This window comes from Mustela erminea, chromosome 15, assembly GCF_009829155.1.
Source record: "Mustela erminea isolate mMusErm1 chromosome 15, mMusErm1.Pri, whole genome shotgun sequence".
Classification (NCBI taxonomy): domain Eukaryota; kingdom Metazoa; phylum Chordata; class Mammalia; order Carnivora; family Mustelidae; genus Mustela; species Mustela erminea.
This window is the reverse complement of record NC_045628.1, coordinates 84,966,898-84,979,530: the sequence shown is the minus strand read 5'-3', so window position 1 is coordinate 84,979,530 and position 12,633 is coordinate 84,966,898. Positions and strand designations below refer to the sequence as shown.

Genomic DNA, 12,633 nt, shown 5'->3' with positions numbered 1-12,633 from the left:
CCAATTCACTATTAGTTCTAGTACATGCTTTTTTTTTTTCTTAGAAATTTCCATATATATATAATCATGTTATCTGTGAATAGAGACACTTTTACCTCTTTCTTTCTTATCTGCATGTTTTCTTTTTCTTGTCTTATTACATTGATTAGGGATCTCAGGCCTCCTCCCAACACTTAAATGCTAGTGGTGAGAGTAGAAACCTTTACCTTGATTCTAATTCTTGGGTGAAGTTCCTCCACTATTAAGTATGATGTTGCCTGTCAAGGAAGTTCTCTTCTGTTCCTGGCTGGCTGAAAATTCTTCTTAGGTTTTTATTTTTTTTTTCTTCTGAATTTTTATTTAAGTTCTAGTTAGTTGATCTTGCTGAGAGTTTTTATCATAAATCGTTGTTGATTTATGCATCTGCTGAAACAATAATATGGTTTTTTCTCCCTTATTTATTAATGATGGCGTATCAGTTAGTTTTCAGATATTAAATCACCCTTGAATTTCTGAGAGCGCTTTCATTTGATAATGATATATCATCCTTTTTATATTGGCTGATTAGACTTGCTTTTTATTATTTAATGACATTGCAGAAGTTCATGAGGGTACTAGTCCATGTTTTCCCTGGCTTTGGTATTGGGATAATACCATTGGCCTCATTAAATGAATGGCAAAGTGTTCCTTCCTCCTATTTTCTGAAAGAATTTGTGGTAATTGGTATTATTCCTTCCTTAAAGTATAAAGAGAATTGGCTGGCTTCCTAATAACCCTATCAGGAAGTTGAATCTCTAGATTGCTTCTTATTGACTGAATTATGTAAATATTAGAACTCCAATTACTATTAGAGGTTTTGGAGCTAAATGGATTGTTAATGAATGATTATAAATTAGTTGTTTTTTTTTCCAAAATTTTTTTATTGTGGTAAAAAAATGTAGCATAAAACTTAACTGTCTTGTTTCTAAGTGTACAGGTCAGTGGTATTGAGTGCATTTGTAATTCTGTGTGAACATTACCACCATTCATCCTGATAACTCTTCATCTTGCAAAACTGAAACTTTTTACCCATTAGACAATAATTCCTCGTTTCTCCTCTCTCTCAGCCCGTGGCAACCACCATTCCTTTTTCTGTCTCTGTAACATTGAGTACTCTAGGTATCTTGTATAAGTGACACCATACAGTATTACTCTTTTTGTGACTGGTTTATTGCACATAGCATAATACCCTCAAGTTTATCCATTTTGTAGCATATTTCAGAATTCCCTCCTTTTTTAAAACAGGTTCTGGGGCGCCTGGGTGGCTCAGTGGGTTAAGCCGCTGCCTTCAGCTCAGGTCATGATCTCGGGGTCCTGGGATCGAGTCCCACATCGGGCTCTCTGCTCAGCAGGGAGCCTGCTTCCCTCTCTCACTCTCTGCCTGCCTCTCTACCTACTTGTGATCTCTGTCTGTCAAATAAACAAATAAAATCTTAAAAAAAAAAAAAAGGTTCTGTGTATGAACTAAAAATGTTAACTCAAAAAATTTTTTAACTGGTGAACTCTTCACTTTAAAAATGGTTAATGATAGATTTTTGTGTGTGTGTGTTTTTTTTAGTATAATTGAAAAAAAATTTTTTTTTTTTTACTATTCTCATCATTAGACATATTTTCACAGACTTGATTTAATGTTATGAAAGACTACATGGTATTTATAAGCAGCTTTAAAAATAATCCTAAAACTCAGTGTAAAGGTAAAATATACTTTCTGGAAATCATTGCTGTTTAATGTTACTTCAAGGATGTGTACAGAAATAGAAGCTATTTTTGGAAGGGTTTTCATATTTAACTGTTGCATTTATTAATTTTGTTCACATCTGACAAAAAATAATGTTGAAGATGTATTTTTTTTTTTATTATGTTTCTAGAAGGAATAGCATCTTTATTTGTGAGGACTAAGGCTTATGAATATACATAGGTAAATGTGTAGCCACTTCTGCATTGTATACTGAGGAGTTAAATGTAATTACAGATGTTTAACTGGGTCCTGTATAAAAGGGGACCATAGCATTTTTTTCCCCTCCCTCACAAAATAGCTGATTTTCCCACAGACTAAGAAATAATGATTATGTTTAAAAACAAAAAGTGTATGAAATCCCACAGTCATAATTATTCTTTTATCTACTACCTTACACAAGTAAACTCATGCCCCTCACTCCAAATGTATTGTCAGTGGAATTGTTGAATAACCTTTTCCTGTATCCTTTTCACCTCATCACAGTTAGCTAGATGTGTATGCTGCTTTGTGTGTGTTTTTTTAAATGAAGATGGCAAAAGATATACTAGTTTGGCAACTAAGAACATGGAACCATATTAATCACTTTGTACTGTAGTTTCCTAGTACATTGTAGCAGTCCCTCAAAAACAGCTGAACAGGCTTAACTATATTATATTTCATGCCTCATTTAATTTAAACATTTCAACAATGACACGTATTCCCTTTGTTTCCTAAAATTTTGCTATTATAAACAATGTATATCTTTCTTCCCCAAAACATAATTATCTTAAAGAACTGGTGCTTGTATTTCTATGAGATAAGATTTCTGAAAGGGTATTATTATTCGATTATAAAAGTGTATTTTTTATTTTTAAAAGATATAACTAGATTGCTTTCCAAAAGGATGAGGATCTTTTTTTATTTTGGCCATTTGAATTTGCTTTTATGTGAATTTCCCCTTTATTGTTCGGTTGTTTAACTCCATTTGTGAGAATTCCTTGTTGATTCTAGATATTCTCATTTTCTAAAAATTTTTCCAAGATTTCTTATTTGGAGGGATTAACATTTTTTTCTTTTTTAAGTAACACTGACATAAATATTCATGAAAAGAAGATTTACTTTGATGCAGTAATACTTTTCCAAAATTCATATTTATTTGCTTTTGGTATTTGATGTTCATTTTTTAAAAAGATTTTATTTATTTATTTGACAGACAGAGATCACAAGTAGGCAGAGAGGCAGGCAGAGAGAAAGGGGGAAGCAAGCTTCCTGTTGAGCAGAGAGCCTGTGGGGCTCCATCCGAGGACCCTGGGATCATGACCTGAGCCGAGGCAAAGGCTTAACCAACACTGAGCCACCCAGTTGTCCCTATTTTTTTCTTTTTAAAAGAAGTGTTAGAACTCTGTTTACTCAATTAAAAAAACAGTAAACTCACTTAGGTCTTGTTAATTTGAGTTCAATATAAATGCTTTTATTGATAGTTAAATTGTATTAAAATACGTACAACATTTTAAAACACATTTAATCTTTCTTTGATTCAGAAGAGCCTTAAGAATTTGCCTTATATTTCATAGCAGCGGTGTAATACATTCAGAGTTTTGGTAATCCTTATTTCATTGGTTTCTTCCAGGAACTATTAAGTGCTTATTTTATGCTGACTTCTGAACATTGGAGTAGATATTGGAGATGACTTCTTTTGCCTATTTACTGCTTTCTATGCATAGTGCTAACAGCTCAACATGTTATTTAATCCTCTGAAGAACCTTACTATTATTCTTACCGGTTTTTGGTGAATGTAGGGAAGTTAAGTAGCTTACCCAAGGTTATATAGCTTACATGTTTTGAATTTGGTAAGCAGTTTGACTCAAAAGCCATAATATGCTCGGCTCAAGGATTTGAAATACATAAACAATGGTATTTAAACAGCGTCCTCATGGTATGGTATCTTGGTGGCACAGAAGTGGGACTAATTGATTCTAAGGATGTAATCTGAGAAAATAGAGCAGTGTTGATGACCTTTAACCTGAGCTTTGAAATAGATACAGAAATTCTAGGCAGGAAGGATGAAGGAAGAACAATGGCATTCCAAGAAGACAGAAAAATATATACCAGGGCACAGTTTTCCAGAACTACTTGGCATGCCTAGAATGTAGAATGTGAAGTGTAAAGAGGTTTGGGGCTGGGGTGGAGTATGAAGTAGGTAAGAGTCATATAGCAAAGGGCCCATATTCATTGATAAAATGTTTAGACTTTGTATTTTATCCAGGGTGTGAAACATGAAAAGATTTTAAGCATTTTTAAAGATTGTACTCAATATTTTTTTCTTGGAAGTATTTTTAATTGCAGCTGAGGGTTGGAATAATATTGAAACACTAGGGCTGCTGATTTATAGCTAAATTAATTATGGGTCATGTTTACATTTCTTTTTTTTGTTTGTTTGTTTTTAAAGGTTTATTTTGGAGTGCGCACGTGTGTGAGTATGGGGGGAGGGGCAGAGGAGAGGTAGAGAGAATCTCAAGCAGACTTTACACTGAGGGCAGATCCCAGGGTAGCATTCCATCTCGGGACCCTGAGATCATGACCTGAACGAAAACCAAGAGTCAGACACTTAATTGACAGCCACCTAGGTGCGCTCCCTGTGAGGATAATTTTTGATTAAGATTGCTACTCTTCAGACAGCCCTGGCCCATCAGGACATTTTCTTCAGGGTTACTTTTTAGAAGATGCTGCTGTCTTTGATGGCTTCTCCTCTGTTTCTTGAAAAGCAGAAGTTACTGGCCTTTGGTGTTGGGGTAGATTAGGTGTTATAAATTGCGTGCAGTTAGGTATTTGTATATTGGGACTGCCTTTAAAGGAAAAAACAACCATAATGTAGTTAGTATCCCTTCCCATACTACAGCAGTGACTCATAAAGCTTATTGTCATTCCTTCTGTACCAGTAAGAGGACCAAATCTTTTTAATTCATCAGGGATTGACAGAGAAGCCTCTTCAGAAGGACTGAGTGTTGGCACATCATTTAGGAGCTACTTGTAGTAGAGCTGAGCTGAGAGCCTAATTTTTGGCTTGTTATTTTTAAGGTTCTGAATGTACATAGAAAGTGCTTTCCCCTTGTTACTTGACTTAATAGCTGAAAATTATTTCAGGATCACTTCCTTCTTTTTTTTTATTATGTATGCTGCTTTATGTTAAGAACAAAAGATACAAATTGCTGTTTCAAACATAGGGATTTCATTTTTGTGATTGTTTTATATAATGTGTACTAAGTTTACATTTTAAAAATGTCTGGGAACCACACTTAAACTATTTGTTAGGTGTGCCTGAGTGGCTCAGTTGGTGAGTAAGTGTACAGAGTTTACAGTAAGTGTAAAACTCTTGATCTCAGCTCAGGTCTTGATCTCAGGCTGGTGAATTCAAGCCACAAATTGAGCTCCCGGCTAGGTTTGGAGTCTACTTAAAAAACAACAGTAAAATTAAAAAAAAACAAAACAAAAAAACAACACCCAACAACTATTTATAATCCCATTAAATAGGTTTAATTGTGATATTATATTTGAAATTAATGCTACAATCATAACATTGAGAATTTCCAGATTAGGAAATGATAGAAATCCTGTTCTCTGACTAACCCAAAAGCAGGGGAGGGAATCTGACATTGTTACTTCATGGCTTGCCAGTTGTTTGGTTTGCATCCTAACTGAAAGGCATTAATTAGGAATTTTTGCATCCTAATTGAAAGGCATTAGTTAGAAATTTTTGTTCTGCCATTTTGAAATTATGCTGGCTAATCTTCCTTCTGACTAGGAGGAGTAATGTTAGATCAGTTCAGATGAATGATATGCTAGTCTGATTTTTGATTAGTACATGGTATGTGTATGTGTGTATATATATATATATTTATGTATACGTGTGTGTGTGTATATATTTTAAGAGACTTCAAAACAGTTTTATTTTTTTAAAATTAATTCTTTTATTTTTTAATAAACATATAATGTATTTTTAGCCCTGGGGTACAAGTCTGTGAATCGTGGGTTTACACACTTCATAGCACTCATCATAGCACATACCCACCCCAGTGTCCATCCACCACCCTCTTCCGACCTCCCTCCCCCCAACAACCCTCAGTTTGTTTTGTGAGATTAAGAATTTCTTACAGTTTGTCTCCCGATCCCATCTCTTTCATTTATTCTTTTCCTACCCCCCCAAACCCCCCACGTTGCATCTCCACTTCCTCATATCAGGGAGATCATATGATAGTTGTCTTTCTCCAATTGACTTATTTTGCTAAGCATAATACCCTCTAGTTCCATCCACATTGTCGCAAATGGCAAGATTTGATTTCTTTTGATGGCTGCATAGTATTCCATTTTATATATACACCACATCTTCTTTATCTATTCATCTGTTGATGGACATCTAGGTTCTTTCCATAGTTTGGCTATTGTGGACATTGTTGCTATAAACATTCGGGGGCACGTGCCCCTTTGGATCACTACGTTTGTATCTTTAGGATAAATACTCAGTAGTGCAGTTGCTGGGTCATAGGGTAGCTCTATTGTCATATTTTTGAGGAACCTCCATGCTGTTTTCCAGAATGGTGGTACCAGCTTGCATTCCCACCAACAGTGTAGGAGGGTTCACCTTTCTCTGCATCCTCGCCAACATCTGTCATTTCCTGACTTGTTAATTTTAGTCATTCTGACTGGTGTGAGGTGGTATCTCATTGTGGTTTTGATTTGTATTTCCCTGATGCCGGGTGATGTGGAGCATTTTTTCATGTGTCTCTTGGCCTATTTAAAGATTTTATTTATTGGAAAGAGAAAGCGTAAGTGGGGGCAGGGACCAAGGGAGAGGGAGAAGCAGACTCCCCACTGAGCAGGGAGTCCCTACATGGGCCCTCATCTCAGAACCCTGAGATCTTGACCCTAGTTGAAGGCAGATGCTTAACTGACTGAGCCACCCAAGCCCCTAAGTACATTGTATATATTTTTTCATCCTTTTACTTTTCATTTACCTGTGTTTACATATTTAAAGTTGGTGTCTTGGGGCTCTTCACTGGCTTAGTTGGAAGAGTACGCAGCTCTTCATCTCGGGCTTGTGAGTTCAAGTCCCATGTTGGGTGTAGCGATTACTTAAAAAAAATTGAAGGCAGCGTTGGGCCTGGTTCCTCCCACCCTTAAATTTTAATTCAATTGACCAATCTTGTCTTGGTTTGTTTAGACCAACAAACTCCCCCCACCCCTTTTTTTTTTTTTTTTTAAAGATTTTATTTATTTATTTGAAAGAGATCAGGAGTAGGCAGAGAGAGAGGAGGAGGAAGCAGGCTCCCTGCTGAGCAGAGAGCCTGACGCGGGACTAGATCCCAGGACCCTGAGATCATGACCCGAGCCGAAGACAGAGGCCTAACCCACTGAGCCACCCAGGCTCCCTTTTTTCCTTTTCATAAAATACAGTAAATGTTTATTTGGTCTTTGTGGGCCACTGGTCTGTGTCATACACCCATTCAACTCTGCCACTGTAGTATGAAAGTAGACTGGGGCAGTAGGCAAACATCAGTTGTGTCCATGTTTCAAGAAAACTTTATTGACAAAAATAGGCAGATGACCAGTTTGGCTCAAAGACTCTAGTTTGCCACCTGGTTTAGACCTTTTATACTCAATGTAGTCACAGCTAACATTGGATGCAAATCCGTCCTCCTGGTTGTTTTATATTTGTTATATCTGTTCTTTGTGGGGTTTTTGTTTTGTTTCTTTTTTCTTTCTCTGCTTTTTTTTTTTTTTTTTTTTGAATTAGTTATTTTTATGATTCTTTTTTATTTCCACTATTGGTTTATTTATGCCTTTTAAGTTTTTTGTAGTGGTTGCCCTAGGATTTATAATATGCATTTCAGTTCATTATATACCTCAAAAATGATTGCACCTCTTTATGTATAATGTATGAGCCTTATAATAGTATAAGTTTCCCAACTCCTGCCTCCCATTCTTAGTGCTAGTATTGTCATACATTTTACTTTTGCCTTATTTTTAGATTACATTGTAGGTGGACTTTGCAAACTTTAGTGTTTAAATCATTCTTTAATAACCCTCACTGGTAAGATTTATCATAGTAACTTATCAGTCATAAATTTGTATGGCTCACAGGAGTTAAAGAGAGGCAATAAGGGCGCCTGGGTGGCTCAGTGGGTTAAGCCGCTGCCTTCGGCTCAGGTCATGATCTCAGGGTGTTGAGATCGAGTCCCACATCGGGCTCTCTGCTCAGCAGGGAGCCTGTTTCCTCCTCTCTCTCTCTCTGCCTGCCTCTCTGCCTACTTGTGATCTCTCTCTGTCAAATAAATAAATAAAATCTTTAAAAAAAAAAAAAAAAAAAAGAGAGGCAATAAGTAAACAAGTATTCGCTTACCAAAGAGTGCTAGAAGAGATCCTCAGGCAGCTACAGAATATTTCATCCCATCTGTACCATTCAGAATTTTTCTTTAATCAATAATTTAATTACTCTTACTGGAAAGTCTAATTTTGTTTTCTCCATGTGCTGTATAATAAAAATTGGAGCCAGATACTCTGTTTTTATCTGACATACTGAAGATTTCTCCCAGTTCTTATGTTCTGGATGCTTGGGTGTGTATTTCGGCTTTGGGTTTTTTAGGCAACAGAGTAATTGGTAATTTTGATTGCTTATGATTTCTAGATATATAGATAAAGCCAGTAATCACCCTTGTTGTGTTAGTGTGCCTGTTTTATTTATCCTAAACATAAGATTTCTTTCTTTCTTAAGACATACAGAATATAAGTAATATGTTCACTGTTTATAATTAGCTGGTTTTCCTTCAAGAAACTTTTTTTTTTTTTTATTGTAGTACTTGTGCGGTAGTAATCGAAAAGACAACATATTTATTGATCCAGGATACCAAACATTTGAGCAAGAATTGAATAAAATACTCCGAAGTTGGCAACCCAGCATACTTCCAGATGGTAATGCTCTTTTATTTTTTAATTTATTTTAGAGAGAGTGCATGTGCACGCGTGCACGTGAGCAGGGGCTGGGTGAGGGGGAGAAGGGTAGAGAGAGAGGGAAAGAGAATCTGAAGCAGACTAAGTGTGGAGCCTGATGCAGGACTCCATCTCATGAACCCTTATGCAATCATGACCTAAGCTGAAATCAAGAGTTGGATGCTCGTGCTCGCTTCGGCAGCACATATACTAAAATTGGAAAGAGTTGGATGCTTAACTAACTGAGCCACCCAGGTACCCGGGTAATGCCTTGTAAATAAAAGTGTTGCTTTGCTACTGGTATTTTTATTTTTACAGATAGTATATTAAAAATAATTAAGAAATAATTTAAATTAGATAGCATATTTTTCATTGTAGTTATTCATGAACTCATCTGTTCATCTTTTGTTGAATTAGAAATGAAGTAATTGATAACTACTGTTTATGAAGAAATTTGTAATGAATATGACCCAACTTTCTCTGGAGTAAGACACTGGATGTTTACTTCTTAAGCCCTCCAGGGGATATTATGATACAAATTTCTCTAAGAAATCTGTTTTAGATGTGTGGAGAAAATGTGTTTGTGAATAGAAATCACCTATTTTTTTTCAGGAATTCTGCAGATTTAAATTCCTTTCTGACCATTGTGTGCTTGTCCTACAGAAGAACAGAAGCAAACATCTAGTCCCTTACTCCAGAGATGCTAGTTCCATAGTCTGGTTTGCTCCCTAGCCTCTTTTGTTAAAGAGCTGCATAGGTAATTCTGAAATTCATTCCATTTTTAACCTGGTGTGAATGGAGGATTGAAATAGGTTTGTTCTTGAATTAACTTCATTTTTTCTAGGTGGTTAAATGAAAATTGTTTTATTTATTGTAATTCTTTAAAAATACTTCTATTTAAGGGTCAATATTTTCTCGAGTTGAAGAAGATTATCTCTGGAGGATAAAACAACTAGGATCACACTCTCCAGTAGCTCTTCTGAATACCCTGTTCTACTTTAATACTAAGTATTTTGGCCTGAAAACAGTGGAACAACACTTAAGACTTTCCTTTGGCACTGTATTTAGGCACTGGAAAAAAAATCCTCTAACAATGGAAAACAAAGCATGTCTTCGATACCAAGTGTCTTCCTTATGTGGAACAGATAATGAAGGTAGTGTGACATTTTTGTTTTTGGATTGTCTGTGGGAGGGATAGCCAAACTTTGCCTTAATAAAGACTGTATTGGGTCACTTGTTAAGAATCTAAGGACTGCTATTTTCATAAAGTAAGACAACTTATTATATATTCTTAAAATGTCTTAGTTCATTTTGTTTGAAAAATTGTGAATTACTGGAAGCCACATTTGGTACAATAGATACTAGGAATGAATAGTACTATCTTTTTTCAAGATTGGTCTTAAGAATTTTATATAACTTTTATTTTTTTAGATAAAATTACTACTGGAAAAAGAAAACATGAAGATGATGAGCCAGTATTTGAACAAATTGAAAATACAGCCAATCCTTCTAGATGTCCTGTGAAAATGTTTGAATGCTATTTGTCTAAAAGGTAAGTGTTAATGATATTTAATTTTTTAAATGGTAGTATAGATTAGTTGCCTTGAATTTAACTTACCAAGAGGTGACTGTTTTTCACTGATCTTTTTTAGCTTTTTCTCTCTCTTCTCACAGCTAATGTTTGTAGTCTCATTATTATAAAATACCCAGCTTATACTTCATACTTTAGGATTCAAGCATATGTTAAGAAATTGTTGTCTACCAATGAGATTACTACTATTATTGTCATCTTTAAATCAGCAATCCCAGTGATTATATAAAGCATACATAGAGCACAAACTTTTTTTGTGAAGGATCAGATGGTAAATATTTTAGGCTTTTTTGGGCTATAGAGCGTCTTCTGCAGCTATTCCATTCTGCCGTTATAGCCAGAAAGCAGCCATATACTATATATAAATAAATGGTTACATAGTATTTATTTATTTATATATAGTTTAGTGGTATAAAACTTGACACAAACAAGTGACAAGCTATAACTTGACCACACCCCTAGTGAAAAGGTATATTGAAAGGTAGAATGGATAGGTGGAGATGAAAATGGAATACTTAACATTTAAGCAAAAATGTTCCTTTAAGAAGGTCTAAAAGATACAGTGTTCTAAAAGTACATTACTTTTCAGCAGTACTACTGCTTTTCCCTGTCAGCCTAAAACCAAAGACATTTTAGAAAATTTTAAACCAGTGAAATGTTTAGAGATCATAAATTTTAAGCTTGTCTGTTGCTTTATATATGAACCCTTTAATTTTCAGAGGGTTAGTATGAACCAAGTATATTGTCTTAGGTAAAGTTTTATAAATTATAACTAGGCCCCCTGGTTAGTTCTTAAGAACTCACAAAAGCAGTGGTGTTATTTATAGAAAATACTAATATTTCTGACAGTGGTTTGGGGTGGCCCTGTTTGGCAGCAACAGTGTCCTGTCTTCCAGTGGTAGTTGGAAATCTGTATCTTAGAATTAGTTATAAGTTATTATTATTATTTGGAAATTAGTTGGAATCCCTATCTTACATTAGTTGTTTTATTAGTTGGAAATTATTTATTATTATTAGTTGGAAATCCCTATCTTACAATTATCTTGTTAATATTTTAAAAATTAAAATTCGTGTTGTATAGTGCTGTTAGGTAATTTTATAAGCTACCATATTTCATTGATTTTTAAGACATTTTTCAGATTTTACTATCTCTGAAGCTGGGGATGCATGTTAATGATTAATTATCTTAGAATTATAACTGCAGTGCAGCATTTTACTTGTTTAATGGCAGTATTAAAATAATGATTAAAAATATTGTTTCTGTTAATGGTGTTTTGAATTCAGTGAAATACAGACTTTAAATTATGGTGGGAAAATAATCTTTCATCACAGAAATTAACTTTCAGAATATCTTAACGATAGAATATTTAATGTAAGTAATGAGCTGTGGTTGGACCACATAATATTGTTAATAGTCATGGAATTATTCTTGGAAGAAGAAAAGAAAGTTGTGGGGAATTTTGTATATACTGTGAAATTGACTTTCTCCTTTCTCCCAAAGTCCACAGAATCTTAATCAGAGAATGGATGTTTTTTATTTGCAACCAGAATGCTCTAGTTCAACAGATAGTCCTGTCTGGTACACATCTACTTCACTGGACCGAAACACCTTGGAAAATATGCTTGTACGGGTTCTTTTAGTAAAAGATATTTATGATAAAGACAATTATGAACTGGATGAAGACACAGACTAAAAAGGAACGTTTCAGAAGCAATCGGGATAAAACAGCATTAGATAGTCATGCTGCTAGATCTTTATTATGGAAACATTTCAAGTTTACTCCTTCTGTTTTGAGTTTTGTAGCAGTGTACCCACACTGGGTATTACCATGTAAATAATCTGTGAGTGAAAGTTGCCATTATTCTATGTAGTGGTTTTAGGATACTTAACAAATACATTCAAATTCTTTTTTTATTATTATTTATTTGATTAGGTATGTTTGTAACTTTTTACATTACAAAATACGAATGAGAATGTGCCATGTATAATTTTTTTCCTGTAGTAAGAAACATCCATATTGCACAACTCTACTGTTGAAAGGCTTCCTTGAAAGGAGGATCTTTTACTGGGTTCTTGACCAGATGGTTGTGTATGGGTAGCACTACTAAAAGTTTAGAACTTGCAGTGTCTTTCAGAATTTTTAAAATAAACTGTAAACTAATAGGCTGGGTTTTTTGTTTTGTTTTGGGGGGTTTTGTTTGTTTTGTTTTCTTTATATTTCAGTTACTGAAGCCTTACAAGGTTATGTAGACAGATGCCATCTTCTGTACCAAAAATAGACAAGAGAATGCTGTCAATATTGGTGTACTGTAATGTGAATCT

At 34.8% G+C, this 12,633-nt stretch overlaps 1 protein-coding gene across 4 annotated transcripts in view; it reads left to right on the top strand.

Annotated features, from left to right (window-relative positions):
* Window positions 1-12,004, top strand: part of ZMYM2 (zinc finger MYM-type containing 2) — a 116,139-nt gene extending 104,135 nt beyond the window's left edge. For 3 of the 4 annotated variants that reach the window (XM_032314311.1, XM_032314312.1, XM_032314313.1), the window contains 4 exons: window positions 8,587-8,701; window positions 9,622-9,873; window positions 10,151-10,271; window positions 11,812-12,004. In XM_032314311.1, the coding sequence (XP_032170202.1) occupies window positions 8,587-8,701; window positions 9,622-9,873; window positions 10,151-10,271; window positions 11,812-12,004 (681 nt within the window). Of the gene's footprint in view, window positions 1-8,586; window positions 8,702-9,621; window positions 9,874-10,150; window positions 10,272-11,811 lie in introns of those variants that run through there. The other variant, XR_004279062.1, reaches the window with a different exon arrangement.
* Window positions 12,005-12,633: the final 629 nt, after the last annotated feature.